At 35.3% G+C, this 21305-nt stretch overlaps 2 protein-coding genes across 4 annotated transcripts; both read left to right on the top strand.

Annotated features, from left to right (window-relative positions):
- The first annotated feature begins 975 nt into the window (after positions 1-975).
- Positions 976-3450, top strand: LOC131016670 (protein TRM32). 2 transcript variants are annotated; one of them, XM_057945379.1, is made up of 4 exons: positions 976-1248; positions 1315-1382; positions 1456-2641; positions 2714-3450. In XM_057945379.1, the coding sequence occupies exons 1-4, from the start codon at positions 1089-1091 to the stop codon at positions 3313-3315; spliced, it is 2016 nt and encodes a 671-aa protein (XP_057801362.1). In that variant the 5' UTR covers positions 976-1088; the 3' UTR covers positions 3316-3450. The 2 variants fall into 2 exon arrangements, with proteins under 2 accessions (XP_057801362.1, XP_057801363.1); XM_057945380.1 differs by having other exon boundaries at positions 1197-1248; positions 1467-2641.
- Positions 3451-19384: 15934 nt separating this feature from the next.
- LOC131016669 (metallothionein-like protein type 2) lies at positions 19385-20653 on the top strand. 2 transcript variants are annotated; one of them, XM_057945378.1, is made up of 3 exons: positions 19385-19810; positions 20069-20152; positions 20221-20653. In XM_057945378.1, the coding sequence occupies exons 1-3, from the start codon at positions 19746-19748 to the stop codon at positions 20309-20311; spliced, it is 240 nt and encodes a 79-aa protein (XP_057801361.1). In that variant the 5' UTR covers positions 19385-19745; the 3' UTR covers positions 20312-20653. The 2 variants fall into 2 exon arrangements, with proteins under 2 accessions (XP_057801361.1, XP_057801360.1); XM_057945377.1 differs by having other exon boundaries at positions 19479-19810; positions 20069-20653.
- Positions 20654-21305: the final 652 nt, after the last annotated feature.

Raw genomic sequence — 21305 nt, 5'->3', positions numbered from 1 at the left:
GTACGAAAATAAGAATTTTTTGAAAGCAAATGTGACTTTAATAGCAAATGAAACTTTTATTAAAAGCAAATAAAACTTTAAAAAAAAAATTATACACACAAAGCATGAGTTGTATTACGCAAATGAACTTCCATCAAAGCAAATAAGACTTAAAAAAAAGTATGCACACAAAGTATGAGTTATATTAATTACATTAATGTGACTTTATTCAAAACAAATGGGATTTTTATTAAAAGTGAATAAGACTTTTAAAAAGTAAAAATGAAATTATGCATGCAAACCAAGAGCGTAATTACATAAATAAGACCTTTATTTAATGCAAATAAGAATTTGAAGATAATTTTATTCAAAAATAAATATAATTTTTATATAAAAACGAATGAATTTTTTTATTAAAACATAGATTTGGGCATGGGATGGGTCAGATTCGAGGTGCGGAGCCCCAGTTGCATATATCATATATGCGACTTGCTGCACCCTAATTTTTGTGAGAATATATTACTTATTTGAAAGTATTTTATAATTGTGGTGGTATGAGTGCATATATTTAATTACCTATCCATATCTTCTCTAAAAAGAAAATTTTAATCATTGCATTTCATGCTATCCATTATGTATCATGATATGCATGTTATGTTACCAAAATTTAAAAACACTACAAAAAAAGAACTATAACATTCTCCATTATATAGTATGATATCCATATTATATTATCAACAATTTTTTGAGCAATATTACTAACTCTTTTGTACAATACAAATCAGATTTAACTTAGTAATAATATTTTTTAAATATATTAAGCATGTTTTGGCAGTTAACTGTCGAAACATGTTTCAAATCTCTCTCTCTCTCTCTCTCTGTCTAAATTTGGTTATAGAGGCATAGCCACAGAGCATAACATGGATATCCCACCATCACGATCTCCTCATTGCGGTAAAGTTTGAACTACGAGTTTTTTGGTTTTCGGCACATTTTATGAATTTTTACATTTTCAAATCTGTCTATGCAATCAGGCATCAACATTCTTGGCGATTTATTGATTCCAAACGAGTATGGCTGGGAATCATAAGAATACTACATCTTAGAGAATGGGTCGGAGTTTGCAAAAACAAGAATCACATATTGCATTGAAGCATCATGGGCCAGGCTGCATGTGGGGAATTCTTCACAATTTGCAGCAGAATAGATGGCACAAAGTCGTGAAAAAGCTCCCTCGTGCACGCCTCGTTCATGGAAGGCATTCCAATGGTATCTATCCGCATTCTGTATTTCACTACCGCTATCTTTTTTTCTAATCAAATCCATCATTTGCAGGTGCTAAACCAGATGCTGAACAACTAGAGCAAGACGCAGCTGGGCCTTCAACACTCGTAAAATCTAATGTATGTTATTTATGCAACTGTTTTTGTTGTTTGATTTGTGTATGTATAGTATTACATTTTGATGTGGCATTAGGTTGATCCTAGCCCGTCCCACAAAAGCTCGATGAAGTCGAGAATTAAAGCCTTCACGGATGAGGTGTATAAGAGGAAGGGCCGCCACCGGAGGAGCACATCTTACCCTGTAAGAAAACCACCCGATGAAAACCTTCCCTCACATCAGAAAGGGAAGTCTCTGGATGGCGTGGTGCCTCAAAACGCCGTTGAGGGTTCACACCACTCATCTGACTCCTCCTCACATCATCATGTGAGGTTGAACTATTTGAAGCAGAATGAGATTGATCAGCTTGGGGATCAGCCAATTAGAGATCACACTCTTGTTCATGGGAACTTGATCTATGCAATCGAGCCGAGTAGAGGCGATGCCCTTCAAGAGTCCAAACTATTTATGGATGCCTTGACTCTGCTGAATGTGAGAGAGGAGATGTTCTTGAATATCTTGAAAGACCCTAGCATATCCTTGACTAATCAGCTGCATTGTAGGCGATCCCCTAATCTCAGGTACGGCTTGAACAAGTCCATGTCGTTTGCAGCTTCTGCTCCCTCAATTGCAAGAGATTTCGATGACTTGGAAGCTTCTAGAAGAAAACATGAAACTAGATGTGAAGATGATGACACAAAGGAGAGTTGTGAGGTTTTGGACAATGCTGCTTCTCCTGCAGCAGCAGCAGCTAACATTCTTAGGAAAAAGAGTGATGAAAACAGAGCTGGCCTAATCCATTTCAAGAATATCCGAGACAAGATTAAGTATGTGATCCGGGATAGGAAAAAGGAGAAGAATCGGATCATGATGGACGCGCTGCACCATAAGGTACCTTATGGCGTCAGCCCCTCCAAGAAGTTGGCCGAAGATAGTAGCCAGCCGGGGTGGTCTGATTTTGGCAAAACCTCCATAAAAGAGTACAAGAGAACAACCTCATTTGATAATTCATTGGATAGGTATAACCAGTTGCTAGACACCAAAGATGAATCAAAGCCTAGTGCACATCCAAGCAAGCCTGCCACACTAGGAAGAATTCTTTCACTCCCTGATATCAGGTCTCACATTCCTGATATCAGGTTTAACCCATCAACGGAAACTCCTTTAGTCTCAGAAAATAGGAATCAAGAGCAAGTGAAGGATGAGTCATCAGCTGATGAGAGCAGCCCAGAACCCATGCCATCAAAATCAGAAGTCGAGCAACAAGCATATGTCTTAGATGGTAAGTAACTTCCATTTCATGGTTTAAAATGAACTGTGTTTCCAAAGATGAAACTTGTTGATTGATTTGTAGATTCGCATCGGGAGCCATCGCAGGACCTAATCGAGCTTGATGTCCCAGAAGAAGAGCTCGTAGAAGAGAGCCAAATGCAACAGCTGTATGGCGAGCTGATGAAGCAGGAGGATGCGAAAAACAACGCAGAGTTCAACTACGTGAGAGGCGTGCTTGAGCTATCCGGGTTGACGAGTAATGAAGGCGTTGTAGGGGAGTACCCCCTCAACCCCTCAGTGTTTGAGGAGCAACACGAATACTGTTGTGCACCAAATCAAGAAGAAGATGGGGTCTCTAACCAAATCCTCTTATTCGATCTCATTAACCAAGTCCTTCTAGGGATCCATGAAAGATCCTTCTGCTACTGGCCTGCGCCTCTAACTACCCGCTCAACCATGCACCCATTGCCCAAGGGATCACGTGTTTTGGAGCAAGTGTGGCGTGAGATCAAATGTTTGCTTAGCTCCGCCCCTCAATCTGATCAGGATATGGATTATGCTGTTACTCACGACTTGTCTAGAAACGACGGTTGGATGAATCTGCAATTGGATGCAGAGTGTGTTGGCCTTGAGCTCGAAGAACTCATATTTGATGATCTAGTTGATGAGATTTTATCACTTTGATTTTCTCACCAACAATTCTCCATAGATTTTATTGTACTAGTTTCATTATCATATTTGTACAGTATGTGATATGATATCAAGTGTAAAGATGGAAAATGATCAAGACCAAATACAAACATAGTTGAATATCGAGCATGCGGTGAGATTCTTTGTCCTAAACATTATGTCTCATCATCCATGTTCCACTATCAATTTTATTATTTTAATAATCATTAATGTAAATAAAATATTATTATATTATGAATTTTAATTAACATTTATTACAAAAAATTAGAATTCTAAATAATTGTATACCATAATTTTAGAATAATCAACCTAAATAATGATTTTTTAAACTAAAAAGATCCAATTAAATATAAAAATAATTATAAATTTCAATTGAATTAGTGAACTCTAATGAATAATTGCGAAATAAAATTAAATGAGGACAAAGGATATAAATCACTGTAAATACAATCTGAAATGTTCTGTCAAATATCAAATACGGCTATGACATTCTTTCTGTTTTCATTCTATTTTATTTTAATTTTCTTCTGTTATTTCTTTGCTGATTTTATTCTTCCATTGTTTTATTAAGTTTTGGTGGGGTAGAGCTCATAGTATAGTTATTTGTGTCCCGAAAAAAAAATTGCCATCTAAATATTAACGTGAAACGTCGAAACTTCATATTGGCAATTTACATGACATTTTTATTTAAGTGAAAGTTATGTTGAAAATATAAATAAAAAAAATTTGGACATCTTCCAAGCACACTCTCACATCTTCCTTGGACAATCTGGGCATGTCGAATCTAATTCTCACCTCATGTCCCAAGGCCATCGCACTTCTGCTGTCGTGCCGAAATACATCATCACGTCGCCGAACAGTCTGCCTACGTTGTCCAACATTTGACGTATTGAGCGCATCAGCGACACTCTGTCCAACAATTTTGGCATCAATTTTCTCATTGTTGATTAGTTGCGGTTGAATGAGGAGATGAGTAATTGAATAATCAATAACTGTGGAGTTAATTTCACCCTAATTTAGGGAGTAATTTTTGTAGAGTATGGAAAATGATGGCATTCCTTGCATACATGCAATTTCTGCCATTGAATTCATGGAATTAGAACCTACAAGCTTTGTAAGTGAATACTTCAGTCTTGACAAGTACAAGCAAGCCTACAAGTATGGCTTGGAACCTTTGAATGGCCAACGGTTGTGGCCAGAGGTTCAAGGATATGTTGTTAAACCTCCTGCCATTAGGAAGATGCCCGGCATCTCAAAATTGAAAAGGAAACGTGCTGCAAAAGATGTGGATCCCATCCATCCTAATAAATTGAAAAGAGCTGGTCAACGCATTACTTGCAACAACTATGGCCAAATAGGACATAATTCAAGGTCATGCAAGAATAGGACTGTGGTTAAACCACCTGTGGATAAGGTATTTAAACTGAATTTTTTCTAAGTTTTTATATGTTGAGTTGATTTAACTTATTGTAATTGTAATGGTATTTGATGTAGGGCAAAGCTGGAAGGCCAAGAACAAGAAGTGTTGGCAACGAAGCAAGTCCTTCAAATAATGAAGCAGGCACAGTTGCAAGGGATGTGAGTTCTCAAACTAGGGGAAGAGATAGGGGCAGGGGCCGATGTAGGAGAAAAAGTACTAAGGCTGGGACAGTGTCAAGGGAGATTAATGTTGCAAAGAAAGGTGTATGAGTATATGTTGCAGGCTCAGGTAACATATATTACAGGGTAAGAAGCATTCAAAATTTGTTTTATGAAGCAAATATGGTATTATTCAATCCCTAATTAACTCTCTACTTATGCAATGCAACAGTCATCACTTCAAAGTGGAGTGACTCATGTTAAGAGGGCTGGAGCTTCAACAAGCAAAGATGATTCATCTACTACAAGAGTTCCTCAAACTCAAGAGAGCACAACTGGGCAAGAAAAATAGATGAAGTTAGAAATTTTGGGAAGATGAACAAGTCATGTTAAGCGTTTGCCAATGGCTTTTTTTGGTTTTCAATATAGTTTGATATATTTTTTTTAGCTTTAAAACAGTGGCTGTATATGTTCTCTTGAGCCTTTTTTTTTTTGTTATGAACATATTTCTTGTTTACCTTCAATATCAATGGAGATCAGTTTTTTTGGAATACTAATTTGTCATTGTTGAAGTTCTTGCATTCATTTGAAAGATAAGTACATAACTTAATGAAAAGATTTTAACACAATTTCTTTCCATTTAATTTCAAAATAAGTACATAATTTAATGGTGATAAGGATCCATAATAAGAGTCAGTACATAATTCACCTTCATTCATTTGAGTGCAATGTAAACAACAATGAAGACTACAAAGACAGCAAAAAAATGATACGTATACTTCATTTTGCATGGCATTTACTTGAGTTCAACTTGAAGTTCTTGCATCAAATACTTCAAATATGATTCATCCTTTCCACCATCCATTTCATTGTGTAGTTTTTCCTTCCAGTCGCATTTATTCAGAAGCCCTAATGCATTGTCCATTTGAAGCTTTAATGTGTTGAAAGTTGGCTTATAATATGGAGAGAGCTCAGAGTCAATCCAACTCCACAATCCACAATCATCCCACTACATCAAAATTTTCAATAAATTGTTACAGAAATACATACGAACACTATAAACATTAATTCAAATCGAAAACTTATCGAAGCACGATGACATACATGAAATCGATGCTCTGGATTCTTATTTGTGTGCGAAATATGAATTGAAGCTGGGAGCCCATGGCCACATACTATTCGCGTGTCGGGATGAGAGCGGGAGCTTGATGTTGATGTAGACATAGCAATGGTTGAGATTTGGAAATGAGTGTTCTGGGTATTTCTCTTGAAGAATCCTAATTTGAAGAGGGAGAATGTTCAGATTATAATTTAATCCCCAAAATAAAAAGAAAACGATTCGACGTTTAATGGTTAATAAAATGCAGTCGTTTTAGTCGTCGGATGACATAGCTTACATGTATTTTTCAATTGCCATGTAAGCATTATATTAGGGGAATTTTAATTTTATGGGAAAATTAAAAATCGGATCCAAGGTCATGGATTTTTACGTGAAATTTTAAGGTCATGGGATAACGAGAATTGGGCCAAATTTTATGGATTTTGACGTTATTTGCACTAATAATAATAATAATAATAATAATAATAATAATAATAATAATAATAATAATAATAATAATAATAATAATAATAATAATAATAATAATAATAATAATAATAATAATAATATCCCCCTTAATTTTCTAGGACCACAATTATTTCTCACTTTTTGTTTAATGTACATCATTTTTTAAATGTTGTAATTAATGTACATCAAAAGACAAATTATGTTGATATTATATAAAGTGATGGTTTAATTGTCAATTAACCGAAAACAACAAAATAGGTTACTACTTTGTACCATAAGAAGTGTGTGTTGTACAACTAATTTAGTGGAGCACGAGATTCTTAGAGTACTAAATAAATGAATTATTGGCGAAATAAAAAGTGTTGCTCCTTTTCTTGGGGAAAAAAAGTGATACTCCATCTTGGCATCTACACCAAACGGACCAAGTTAGCTTAAACCCCACAGAAAATCAGTGAGCTCTCAGAAAGTAGCAGTTGACATTGCTTTTTGGAGAAGGTGCCCAGACTTTAGTTTTTTATTTAATTAAATTCCTTTATTTATTATAAATATTAAGAAGTGAGAATTTGTCCCTTTTTTATATTCAAAGATCAAGTAAAGTATAATTTGTGCTTCGAATGAGTATTATTCATAAATTATCTAAGTTATCATTTTCAATTTAAAATTTGCAAAAAGTTTTAATCTTAACTAGTGTTAAGAATGTGATGTTGAAAAGAAGAATTAGCTAGTCAATTTATGATGTACATCATGTCGTATCAGGTACTAAGTCATTTTCTAATGCTCGAAACCTCAATTACGTAGGGCATGCTGGGCCTTCGGCCCCACGCCTGTACACCTTAGCTGCACGTCGCCGCCTTCTTGCCTTCAAGTTAGTGTTATTGTACCTTAGCCCACGTGATGCTTGCTGGGCCTTCGACCCAATGCTTGCACGCCCTACGGCATGCCACGCTTTGTGATGCCCGGGGACAAAGTGCGGAGTGATCGCCGGTGCAAAAGAGGCATGGACAAGGAGCGGCTTCGATTAAGACTTTCAAGCGGAAGGGCGCAGGGATGAACCGGAACACACCCGAACGAGAGGGATTATGAGAATATGCAGGTATGAGACTGCATATTCAAGTAGAGCTTAAATGATTTGATAGGTGCTACTCATATCAACAAGATGCATCTTCTTTTCTGGTGTCCATGTGGAAGAAATTCCAAGGTTAAGTGTGCTTGGCTTGGAGCAATTTCGGGATGGGTGACCCCCTGGGAAGTTTCTCGGGGAGCGTACGAGTGAGGACAAAACACGCTAGAAAAGACTCGTGTTGATCTGTGGGGACAACCGTCAAGTCTAGAGCCGGGCTGTTACACGTTTCATGAACCGCATGTTGACCCACTACTCGCGTTATTTGGGTGATGTTGCCGCTATTGTTGCGTGCCGCACACGCCTGTCGTGTCGCTCGACGGTTGCTCTTCCTTCATCTCGTTGATCTTCATGCAATTACAGATTGAAAAATACTATGTTATGTAAGCAATAAACTCTAATTTTAATTTTCTTGTGGTGAAACTTATTACAACGCCAGATTGGCAAAAACCAACATCAGAAAATGAGCCCCGGAGAACGACAAGCAACACTTAAAATTAATTAGAGCGTGCATAATAGTTGTACACAACTAATTTTCGGCAGACCCAGAAACCTGAATCTCAGGCCCTGATACCAATTAATGGAACCATATAGTGAAATAATATTCCCCTTTTGTATTGTTTTTGGTGGTCAAATTAATCACCATACAACATTATATACCTAACATGCATTTAATAAATTTAATTGCAACATATTGGTGGTAGAATCACTTACTTGTTAAACTACGATGAGAGACTCCATATTTGATCTTCTGGACTATGATATCAATATTCTACTTTCAGGTGAACGTAAATCTGTAGAATAATCATACGCACGGAAAAATGAGATTTTTTTACAATAAAAAATAAAACAGAAAAAGGACAATTTATGACTTAAGGTTGTCCGTACGTGAGATCACAAAAAACTACACTTTCACACCATTGATGGAACCCTATAGTGAAATATGATTTCCCTTTCCCCTTCGGATCGATTTTGATTGTCAAATTAAACACAATACAACATCTATATACCTAACATGCAACTAATAAATTTAATTGCAACATGTTAGTGGTAGATTTGATCTTTTGAACTGTGATCCATTGCCAATATTCTACTTCTGTGTGGATGAAAATCTACAGAATAATCCCATTTAAATATTGTTGCTCACAAAAAATGAGAATATGCGGGTGAGGCTGTAGTAGCTGCCCTCTCCATTCTCTCTCTAATTATAATTTTTAATTATTATCGTGGGATAGGTCTTGAAGCCCTGGCCCAATAACAATTAATTATAAACCTAAGATAAGTATGTTATATTTAAATAACATGGAGTGAGTTTTCACATAACTGGATAATTAATTTTCTTAGACTTATGGTTAAGTAGGGTCAGTCCAAAAACCAAATACAAGGGATATTTTAATTAAAATAAGATTTTATTAAAATGAAAGGAAAAAAGCAGAAGAACCTAAACCCTTGAAAGCACATAAAGCAGACTAAGGGCCGAGCCTCGTTAAAACCTCAGAGCGAGGAAAAAGAGTACTCGTCTAAGAGAAATAAAAAAGTGTAGGAAGCGGAGATGGAAGAATCTCAGAAGCGCCGGCCGCACCATTGCCCCTAGATAAACCCGGCTTCCCAACACAAGAGGAGAACAAGAATAAAAAAGCAAAGAAAAAAAAACGATAAGCAAAAGAAAAAGAAACAGCAGCCGAAGAAAGAGACTCGGCCGGTAAGATGCCGTCGCCAAAATCTTTCTCCAGCCGACAAACAACAGAGAGGAGGATGCTAAACAACCGTGAGACACCGTCGCTGAAAAGACATCCAGCCCCGAACAACAGCTGCTACCGAAGACAAGTAAAACCGCGCTGCCGAGAGACCAACCGAGAAAGATCGACACACTGTCAACCCCGAGAAGAAAACAAGACCAGTACAGACGCTCCAAAAGGAGCAGAGCACAGCACTTCAACGACCAAAACATGCTGACTCCAGAACCCCGAACCCGGTAAGAAAGCACTCTTACCGTCGAGCTGCCAATAGGACCCGACCGTTTGAACCCCAGCATTGAACGCACCCAAACGCTGTAAAAAGGTTGAAACGACGCCCCAAACAAAACATCCAGAAACCAACGCCACAGGTCCCCATCCCAAACAGAAACGAGCAACACCTCGAGGTGTCTCACCAAACACCAGAAAACCCTAACTCCTAATAGTGCGAACATGGCTATGCGTAGACATGTCTCTTGTAATCGCATGGCTAATAACATCGATAGCCGACGGCCACCAACCTTCCTCCCGATCATTGTTAGCCATGAGATCAGCGGGCTGATTTCCTTCTCTAAAGATATGAGTAACAATCAGACGAAACTTCTGAAGAAGGCGAAGAGAGTTGTTCCAAGAGGCATAGAAACGCCAAGGAACATCAGAGGATCGAGTCTCCAACAACCGGACCAAATACAAGGGATAAAAATGGCCTATGTATTAATTAATTTCTTATACCCAATAATCTTTATGAGCTCCTCAAGCGGATATCATCACCCTAAATGAATACAAAATCAAGATACAAGCTACCAAGAATAATATATACACTGCTATCACCTGAGACACAGAGAATATTGAGTCAAAACTGACTCTCACCCATAATAAGTCAAAGTGACACATAATACGGATGCACCATTATTGCCTTTTCAATAATAAGGTTATCTACAGTCACCGAGATCTCTCGTTCATTTTCTTGCGACAGTTAAGAAGAACACATCTCACTTTAGTCCTCAGTACGCAGTAACGTACCAGCATAAATAAATAACTAAGATATATAAGTCATTTACTTATTATGTTGCAGCCTAAACCTATAATTTGTCCTGAATTATCTCACCAGCGATATAGTATTTTATATCTCATAAAGGTTAATCCTATCATATGATCTGTCTGTGATTCGAGTATCATAAAATGGTCTACTTATATAATGAGATAAAGGGACATGCATATGCAATTGTAAACAATTCAGATATAAGAACGTAACAGTTTGACTCCAAACTTGACGGTTGTTCCCAAACACCAACATGATAATCTTTTCTAGCGTGTTTTGTCCTCATTCACACGCTCTGCAAGAAACATCCTAGGGGGTTACTCATCCTGAAATTACTCTAAGCTAAGCATGCTTAATCTTGGAGCTTCTTTTATGTGGTCACCAGAAAGAAGATGCATCTTGTTAGTATGAGTAGCACCTGTCAAATCATTTAAGCTTTCCTTGAATAAGCAGTTCCATACCTGCATATTCTCGAAATTACTTTCTTTCTGGTGTGTTTCGATTCGTTCATGTACCCATCTGCTTCGAAGCACTTATAGGAGCCGCTCTTTGTCCGTGCCTTGTGCACCGACAATCACTCTATATTTCTGCCCCGGGTATCACATGCCCACCAGCTTCTTGCTTGGTTTGTCCCCAAACCACACTATACTGCGACATGTTAGGCTCGGATACCATTTATAACAACCCGACTCCAGGCTTGACGATTGTCCCCATAGACCAACATAAGTCTTTTCTAGCGTGTTTTGTCCTCACTCGCACGCTCCCCAAGAAACTTTTCAAGGGGCACCTATCTTGGAATTGCTCCAAACCAAGCACGCTTAACCTTGAAATTTTTTCCATGTGGTCACCATAAAAGAAGATGCATCTTGTTAGTATGAGTAACACCTATCAAATTATTTAAGTTATCCTCGAATATGCAGTCTCATATCTGCATATTCTCGCAATCCCTCTCTTTTTGGTGTGTTTCGGTTCGTTCTTGTGCCCCTTCGCTTCGAAGCACTTATAGGAGCCACTCTTTGTCCGTGCCTTGTGCACCGACGATCACTTCTTACTTCTGCCCTAGGCGTTACAAAGAATTAATAGTGGTCCTGGTACCATTGAATATAAGAATAAAATCGTGTGATTTCTAGTATACAACCCCAGCACATACAAGGTAAAGTGTAAAAATCATATCCTAGCATGTTTCTATGAATTGATTTACATACCTTGATGATGTATACTGGGCCTTTGCATAAACTTTATCAGTTGCAAATTTGACGTATGAATTTTCTAGTTTATTCTCTCTTGTAGCTTGAATGTTGGATGCACAACGAACTAGCAAGCCTAATAGCTTAATAGCTGAGAGATGAGGGCACAAACATCAAATGAATTGAAGAAGCAAATATCTCCTACTATAGTAAAAGGTGGCAAAATTTTCAGCTCTTTAGGTGTACTTATTTATGTGCTCTCTCCCTCATATTTATATGTGTTGATGGGTTAAGTATAGAGATTCCTAGGAGGATTATGATTAGGTCTTCTGATAGTATGTTTTGCGTAGCACAAATATGGGGAAGCTGCTTCAATTGGTCAAAGTCACCATAACATACTTTTTCCCTTTCATAGGCCAATGGACTTTATCAATTGGCATTAGTTGCATTTTGCCTTCTTGTTGCTTGAGTTAGTTTCCTTGATACTTTTTGTGTTCCCTTATCTTGTCCTTGATCATCAATTTTTCATGTAACTTCTAGTTGATGGATCCCATATACTTGTTGAGCTACTTCTCTTGTTTGTGAATGCGGTTGTTTTCTGTTGAGTGGAATGCACTTTGGTTTTGTCTTTCTCATATGTGCATCTGGAACAAGTATTCCCGAGCTATATGAGTGGAATGTTCGCTATATGAGATTAAAGGTAAATGTCTTGTTGCTTATGTAGACAACCTTTCGAAGCTATTGTCCGTGTAGGAATACATCTTTATAAGTGCTCTTATCTAGTTTATAATGTGGTTTGATGCTTAAGCCTAATGTCAAGCTTTATAGTCTATAAATCATATAATAGCAGGATGGAAGTTTAGATGGATGGATTGCTTTTGACTAAAAGCTGCTTCAGAGTACCATTTTTTGTTGAAGAATGTAAATGACTACTCTAGCTACTTAGATACATTACTCTGGTTGGCTAAGTAATGGATGGTTAAGTTATTTGGATATATTTGGCATTTTGATTATATATATATGGATGAAGCTATTTGGATGATAAAATGTATGGACGATTAAGTATTTATATAATATATGTTTTGGTTGTAGTATTTGTTGTATTTGATGATATTGTATATTGTATAATTTGTCTTTAGAAAATTACAAAAACAAGCAAATATATATATATGCTTGAATTTTGCATTCGAGAATACATAACGAAAATCACCGTTATGCAACAAAAAAATATTATATATAACGACAACACAATACGTAAGAAATACTCCTCCGTCCCAGCTTTTAGTATCCATCTGAGAGTGAAACGTGTTTTAATAAAGTGATTGGGTGTGTTGTGAATGAAATAAGAGTCCCACCTTTTATGTGAGTGTTAAAGTAATTAAAGTGGACTAATGGTCTCAGCTACTTTTACTAAAAATATAAATGGATACCAAAATGTGGGACAGACTAAAATGGAATATGGATACTAAAAGTTAGGACGGAGGGAGTACAGTTTATAACGGAAAAAATAAGTTTCATAATTGAAAAACTGCTATGTTTGCTATCATAAGATAACGGTTATTGACCGTTATGTAAAATATAAAAATCCATTATGTATAGTTACCAGTACGTAAAAGATACATTTTATAACATATATTTACTGTTACGTATTATATTCATACAAAGTTGTAATCAATGTGTTATGTATACCTCATATTACTGTTACGTAGACATAGTATATGTAACATTATATTACCGTTATGTATGAGCGCCCTTATACATAATACCACTATATATCTCATTTCTTTTATACATAGATAATGCAAATTTACCGTTACGTATTAGCGGTTTTTTTAGTAGTGATTCTAAATTTTTCAGACCTTGATAGATTATGATGATTGGTATCAAAATAGAATTTCGAGCCATATAGATGATAAGTATGACCCTCAAGAAATTCCTCATAAGCATGTGGAACATATCCTGGTCATTAACAAGTAATACTACCAGAGAAAATAGATCAAAGTAATAATAAAATAAGAAGGCCAATAAATCAAGTAAAGGTAACATACATATCCCCCTATTAGAGAGTACCCCAGTGGAGTTTTATATTGTCTGGCGTTTAAACTCAGATGTTTGTGCTTGCAATCAAAGACATATAACATAATCCACCCAAAAATGGCATAAAAACATCTAATAACCAAATTTAACATTGAAGTTAGTATAAGATTAACGAACAACAATTAGATTTGAATAAAGATTCACAACGCACAACAGAAAGAATACATATGAACCTCACAATCGCCATGCCATTGCACTCAAAACATCATGTAATCATGTAAATACGAAATCATCGACCCAAACAGTAACAACATGCTTGATAATAAGTATACCCTAACAAAAGCATGCAAAAAACTCACGTCTTAACACTTATTTTTCACAGACGGTGCCAGTTGTTAAGTTCATGAAATGTAATTTCCCATTTTTATACGAGTATTAAGTAAATAAACTATAGCCTGGCAGATTAAGCCGCAAAATGATTGATCAGATGGATGAAATACAAACTTGATTGCTTTTCTTAGACAACCTTAATTGATTTGAACACAAGAATCTTTGAATAGACACTTGATTTTTTGTTATAAACAGGAGATAAAAGAATTTAAAGGTAGAGCATTATGAAGGAGAAATTGAAAATTATATTGATAGTATTCAAGTAGAACGTAATATGTACAAAGCATTGGAACAATCTATTTATACGAGCACTCGTGTAATACTCGGATTTTTATTGACTTGTTTAATTGATTAAGTTTGAGTAATTAAGGTTTTAGCTCCCTCCTTTAATTTTATATAGACATGAGAATTCGTTTAGAACTATATCTTTTTATTTACAGTTTTTGAGAAGTCAGTATTTTATATCCGGATGATGTGGGATTTTATATCTATATTTGAGTATGAGTATTTGAATAATTTGAGATAATTATTTGAATGAGAACGATGAACTCGAAAGTGAGATACGAGTCCGTTAAGACGCTTTTGAAATTTTAACATTTTGATGATGAATAGTAATAATTGCTATTTCGTCTTTTTGTCGACTTTCAAAATCTTATGTGCGCGTCGTCGAGAAATATTCTTAGTTTTTCGATATGAGATAATGAAAGTTTTTATTTTTGGACGATGAGTGAATAGTAAACCAAAATTTATCGATAAACGAATATAACTCGTTTATTAGAATTTCGAGAACGAGCTTGCGTTTTCTATATTATATAGAATTACGAGTGTAATGAAAGTGAGTAGAAGTTGAGAGGGCGAGTAACGAAGAGTATGGGTAGTTAATCGTTAAAATAAGACGAAACGAGATATTTAACGACTAAGATGATTAATATCCTAAATATCTAACCTACCCTACCCTTAACCACCCCCAACCGCCCAAACCCACCCACTCACACATATTACACGGCTGTTTTCAGCCAAACACTTTAACTCACACACACAACACCTAAAACACACACTAAACTCACACATAACACCATTTCTATGGTGTTGGTGCTTTCAAACTCCGTTTTGAACGAGAAGACGAGCAACGATCATCTTTTCGAACACGTATCTAGGTAGGGGTCATCTCTACCTTCACTTTGATGGTTAGATTTTTGAGTTTAGTCGACGTCGAAAAACGTCGATTTTTCGACTTTATTTTGAATCGATGTCGGATCATCGTGAATTTTTAATATGTTATTCCTAGCATATAGTTGAGCATGTTTAATGAAGGAAGTAAGAACAGAACGAACCGTAGCTATGAAATCCATGAGGGCAGCCCCGTTTTTCGCCTTTTAGCTCGTCTTTCGATTTTTGTTTGATCGTTTTGACTTGATATTTGTGCTTAGGGGTATGCTAGGATCGTTATATATTAAATTCGTATTTTTTTTCCAAGCACGAAAATTGTATGAGTTTTTAGAACATGATTATTTAAATTCGTGAAGTTTGGGACGTTGCATGATGAATATTATTGTGTATATGTGTTCTACGATATCGCATGAGCATGCTAGTTTAATTTGGAAATTTTTTAGAAATGTTAGAAACGAGAAGCATGAGGACCGAATGGGTTGATGCCCGGATGCGAATATTTAATTTTTATTTGAATGATTTGAGTTTGTATATGTGTTTATATTTATTAAATATTGCACGTATAATTTACTTAGATTTATTTGAACACCGAGGTTCAAATTTGATGAAGGCCGCGAGTCATAAGGCTGGAGACGAGCGATGTTCGATTTTAATTGAGTTAATTTGAGCATGCCAATGTGTTTAGAATAATTAAAAGTATTTGTATTTAAATTTTGGGAATTTATTTCCATTCAATACAAATTTTCTAATTATTCGATGATTTACTAAGTTGAGATATGTAGAGTATGTGAAGTCATGTAAGTGAACTAACATTTCATATGAGTTAATGCTATGTTAGTAAGACTACATGAATTATTTGAGTATTTATGAGATGAGCATGAGTAGGTTATTGAGCTTTTTGAGTTGCATGAGAAATGCATATAAAATGACCAAGTATGATAAGATAGCATGAATTAGATATATTATGTTTAAATGAAATAAATTAATTAGAAAAGTATGTTAATCAACTAAAGATGGAATTTAGTATTTAATTACTAAGTCCGAGATTTAACTGAGAATTATGAGCATATTAAATTATTAAGATATAATTTATTATTTGAGTTTGATATCAATTATGTGTCTAAATGGAGTGAGTGTGAGAGTTATGATTAACGCACATAAATGTTTGTATCTGACACTCGAACAATTGGTTTCGAGTATAAATGATAGTTGACTGATAAAGAGTCTTTGATGTTTTTAAATTGTTGGTTTGCTTTGATGAGATGTCAAGATGTTGAGTTTTGAGTCGAGAGACGAGTTCACGTGGTGGGTTTCACGCGTTGAAATCTCGTGGCTGACACTATGTACGAATAGGTCATGCTGAAATTATTAGTGAATACTTTGATATATCATCAAATTATCATTATAATTTCTTAATGAAATTAGGATTTGAGCATAGTCAATTCATGTTGACTTGTGACTCAAATACCTGCCTAATGGAAAATTTAACTTTCTAATTGGTTAATTAAATGTGATGAAAGCGAATAGATCTGCTAAGAAAGTGGACTTTTCGATGAATTAAATATTTCTTTTAATTGAAGAGTTGCTAATTATAACATAAGGATGTTATAATTAATGAGTAATGACATGAGAGAAAAATGACTTTATTGATTGACAACTTAGAGCGATGAACATTAGAGATACTAATGTTTCATAAAAGAGCTTAGATTAATAATTGAGTTTTCTTTTATAATGACCTTTCTTCTCACTGATTCTTCATAACGATGAAGGTTCTTTTGGGAAGTAACGACTTGAGGGAGAGAGTGACGTTACCTGTTGATATAGAGACGCAACGAGGTGGGCTTTTCTACGCTAAAATCAAGATGTTTACGCATTTTATGTATTGATTTCTTTTCAATGATTGAACTAAAAATCTATTTTGAAGTTATTGTATTGCCAAAATATTTGAGATTTAGTATGTTATCTATCTGTCTGAGCATAATGATATCGATTCTACGCGAGGTAGAATTAGTGTACACGGTAATCGTGAGTCAGCTTTCAGGTTGGCCGATTACAGTGCTGCAGATGGAGGCCTCCCTCTCAGTACAAGAGTTAACAGATATGGTACTTACTTGAGAACATAGACTGGCCAGTCAACTTTGAGAAATGAAAATGAGTTTAGCGAACATAAGGCTTTTTAGATAAATCCCTTATGTTTTGCATGAGAATGGCAATGACAAAATTTATAGCTTTATAAGTATGAGATGTTTGCATGTGTTCACTGAGTGTTTTTGTACTCAGCCCTGCATATGTTTTCTAAATGTGCAGGTTGAGCCAATGTGGTGATGGTGCTGTAATGAGCGGAGTCTCCAGGGTTGTTAATAAATAAAGTTAACTTGTCTAGAATATGTCTTCATACATATGTCTAGCTACTTTCCGCTGCAAAATACTTATGATGATATGTTATGTCGTACTTTGAGTCTTAAGGGAATGGTTTCATATGATGTATAACTTGAATTAATGATATTAATTGAGTTTTTATGTTGTCTTTCATAGACTGTTCAAATGAGTATTAATGAGTAATTATGACAAGTTTTCTTAAGTTGAGTAAATTTTACGGTTCCAAATGACGCCCCTTTCTTCCCCTTATTCTTTAATCCCATCCCTAGTCGTAGATCACTCCGCTTAACTATCCTTAGTTAAGGCGGGCGGGGCTGCGACAACTCGTGAGTGTGATGATTGCACAGAACGAGATAAATCTATTTAATAACGACTTGTAACATGGTTTTTCTCTTGTAGTAGGGTTGTTCAGCCTAAAACTCATATTTTTGAGGATCTCTCTACATCTGTGACCTATTCTAACATAATTTATCTGTCCGGTTCTCAGCCCTGTCGGTGGTTTAGCCATATCAGCCTTCTTACACCTTACGACATTGTGTACGTGTTATTCTTTTTTTGAGGCGGTGTACGTGTTATTCTTGTAATTGTATTACTCAGGGTTGTCGAATATTGAATAGTGTTGCAAGTAATCGTGATATAAGCCCCTGATTTAATATATGCATATTTCCCTTAATCTCATAATACTGTAATCAACAGCGCTGATATCCATACTTTACCCTTCACTATTTCTATTTCTAAAAATTTATCTATATAAAATTATTTGATTAAATAATAAAATATTCATAAACAATTTGATCAAATAATAAAAATATACAAATATATAAGGATAGGAAATAGGAATGGTAATACCATGAGATGTGAATGAAATAGTTATATTGAATATGGAAAGGTGATTCTCAATGAACAGAGATGCCGAACAAAAAATAAAATGAAAGTGAGAATCACCATTCCATTTTCCTCAATTTCATTCTATCGTGCCATTCCTAAAGTTTCAATCCAAAAAAAGAATCTGCACTTGATCAATCATTTTTCCTACATTTACATGTAAGATTGGAATAATAATCCGTTTTAAGTGAATTTGGTGCATCTGTATGCAGGGGCGGAGCCAGGGGGGCTAGGGGGGGCTAGAGCCCCCCCCCCAATTTTGAAAAAAAAATAAATTATAATATGTCTAAAAATGTTGTTATTATTATTATTATATTTGTATTTTAGTAAAAAAATGTCTAAAATGTATTGAATGCCCCCAAAAAAATTTTAGTAAATGTTGAACTATATTATCTATGAAAATGTTGTTATTATTATTATTATTATTATATTTGTATTTTAGTAAAAACTGTCAAAATGTATTGAATGCCCCAAAAAAAAAAATTAGCTAATGTTTTGAACTATATTATCTATGAAAATGTTGTTATTATTATTATTATTATTATATTTGTATTTTAGTAAAAACTGTCTAAATGTATTGAATGCCCCCAAAATTTTTTTTAGTAAATGTTTTGAACTATATTATCTATGAAAATGTTGTTGTTATTATTATTATTATTATTATTATTATTATATTTGTATTTTAGTAAAAAATGTCTAAAATGTATTGAATGCCCAAAAAAAAAAATTAGTAAATGTTTTGAACTATATTATCTATAAAAATGTTGTTATTATTATGATTATATTTGTATTTTAGTAAAAAATGTCTAAAATGTATTGAATGCCCCCAAAAAAAAAATTTTGGGGCTACCGCCCCCGAACCCCGTAACAGTTCAGCCGCCCCCAAAAAAAATCCTTGCTCCGCCCCTGTCTGTATGTGATGTGGTAAATAATGATGTACGTTAATTAAGATGATAATATCTCCACTGCAATTATGCAGGTAGAGAAGAAGACAAGAATCAGTTGTGACGTTGATGATTATCATGAATTCAATTAATTTGGTTTGTTATCAAAGATGAATTGCGGCATACCATTTTCCTTCTTCCTCTTCCTCTTCCTCTCAACAGTAACCATTGATAGCGACCGATACGTGGAGCGTGGTATGGCGGGTGCAGGCGTGGGCCGAGTTTCGGGACCACGACCTTGCCACGTGTACGGTGGATCTCCACCGCCCCCGACTCCCCCTCCCCTATAAATCCCCCTCTTCCACTTCCCTCATCATCATCAACTCATTTTTCTCTCTCTCACAAATCTCCCCTTTTATTCCCCTTTCCCATTCAATCAACCAACAATCATGTCTTGCTGCGGAGGAAACTGTGGCTGTGGATCTAGCTGCGGCTGCGGCAGCGGCTGCAGCGGGTAATTCTCTCCATTCTCTTTGTTTTTTTTTTTAAACCGAATTTCTTCTTCGATTACATTTCCGAAGCTCGGTGTCTGCCGTTGATGCGTGCGATCGCATAATTAGGTTTTTGGCATAGTCTGCCACGGTCTTCCTCGATCTCCGATTGTTTTTGTCTCGATATGCGTTTTCTGTTTTTCTGTGAATTCGTGACTGATCTGTCGTAATTCTGTGAAAAAATATTCGATTTTCTAATGGAGAAATGATGATTTCTGCAGCTGCAAGATGCACGCTGACTTGAGCTACTCGGAGGCCGCCGCCGCCACTCAGACCTTGGTTCTCGGCGTTGCCCCCCAAAAGACGTACGTATCTCCTTTAATTTCTCATATTCAACAGATCATGATGAACCCTAAACTGAATGTTGGTGCAGATATTTTGATGGGGAGTCTGCAGAGGTGGGTGCTGAGAACGGCTGCAAGTGCGGAGATAACTGCACCTGCAATCCATGCAACTGCAAATGAAGTTAAAAACAGAGCGACGAAGCAGAGATGATGAAGACGATATTGGTGATATTAAATTAGTATATATGCATTATATTTTAACTTTGTGTCTGTGTCTAAAATGAGGAACAGGATTGTGTGAGGTGCTATCATCATCATCATCGTGATGGTGGTGAGCCTCAGTTTAATAATCTTGTGTCCCTTTTTTGTAATAAAAGTAGCCAATATTCTTGATTGAAGTTGGCTGCTTTTGAGTCTCTGTTTTTGAGTCTTAGTGTTGCCATCTCTGCTGTTTGTTGTGCATCTAATTGTATGGGAAGAGTTGAGTTTGGATTAAACTAATCAAAACTCTGATTTCTTCTATGATTTTCGAGTTTTAGTTTTTATGGTTGAATCTGGTGTTTTGTTTTGGATGATGTGCAAAATCAATCAATTATTTTAGGTGGGGTTGCACCATTGATGGTGGTGGAGTAGATAAGGATCATCTATTAATATCTATTAATTAATATATAAAATATTAATATATAAAAGAGATACGAAGAGTTCACAATCTTTCTCTTTTATGTACACCCTCACAATTCTTTAATTTACACTATTTGAATTCTACAATTATTATGTATTCTCTTTGCTTCCTACATTTAATGTTTTAAATAATTATTATTAATTCAATTAATTATTATATATATAATTGTTTTTCTTTCCTTATATATTTAACCGTTACATCAGCAGTATTAATGTGCATTTATACAAGATGCATATAAATTTGAAAAATTCATATTAATTATATATATAATAATGTAATTTTAAATTTTCGCACTATATTTTTTATTTAATATATAATAATAATATTTACATAATATCTAATCATTATTTTTAATGAAGTAATTCATAATACATATAAATAAAAAATACTAATCAATAAAGAAGCATACGATCCAATTCAAAAAAATACAAAATATGAAATGTATCGAATATATTTATATTGCTATAATTGTTAATTAAATATCGATTTGTC

This window comes from Salvia miltiorrhiza, chromosome 3, assembly GCF_028751815.1.
Source record: "Salvia miltiorrhiza cultivar Shanhuang (shh) chromosome 3, IMPLAD_Smil_shh, whole genome shotgun sequence".
Lineage (NCBI taxonomy): Eukaryota > Viridiplantae > Streptophyta > Magnoliopsida > Lamiales > Lamiaceae > Salvia > Salvia miltiorrhiza.
Note: the sequence above shows the minus strand (reverse complement) of the source record. Positions and strands in the feature narration are given on the sequence as shown.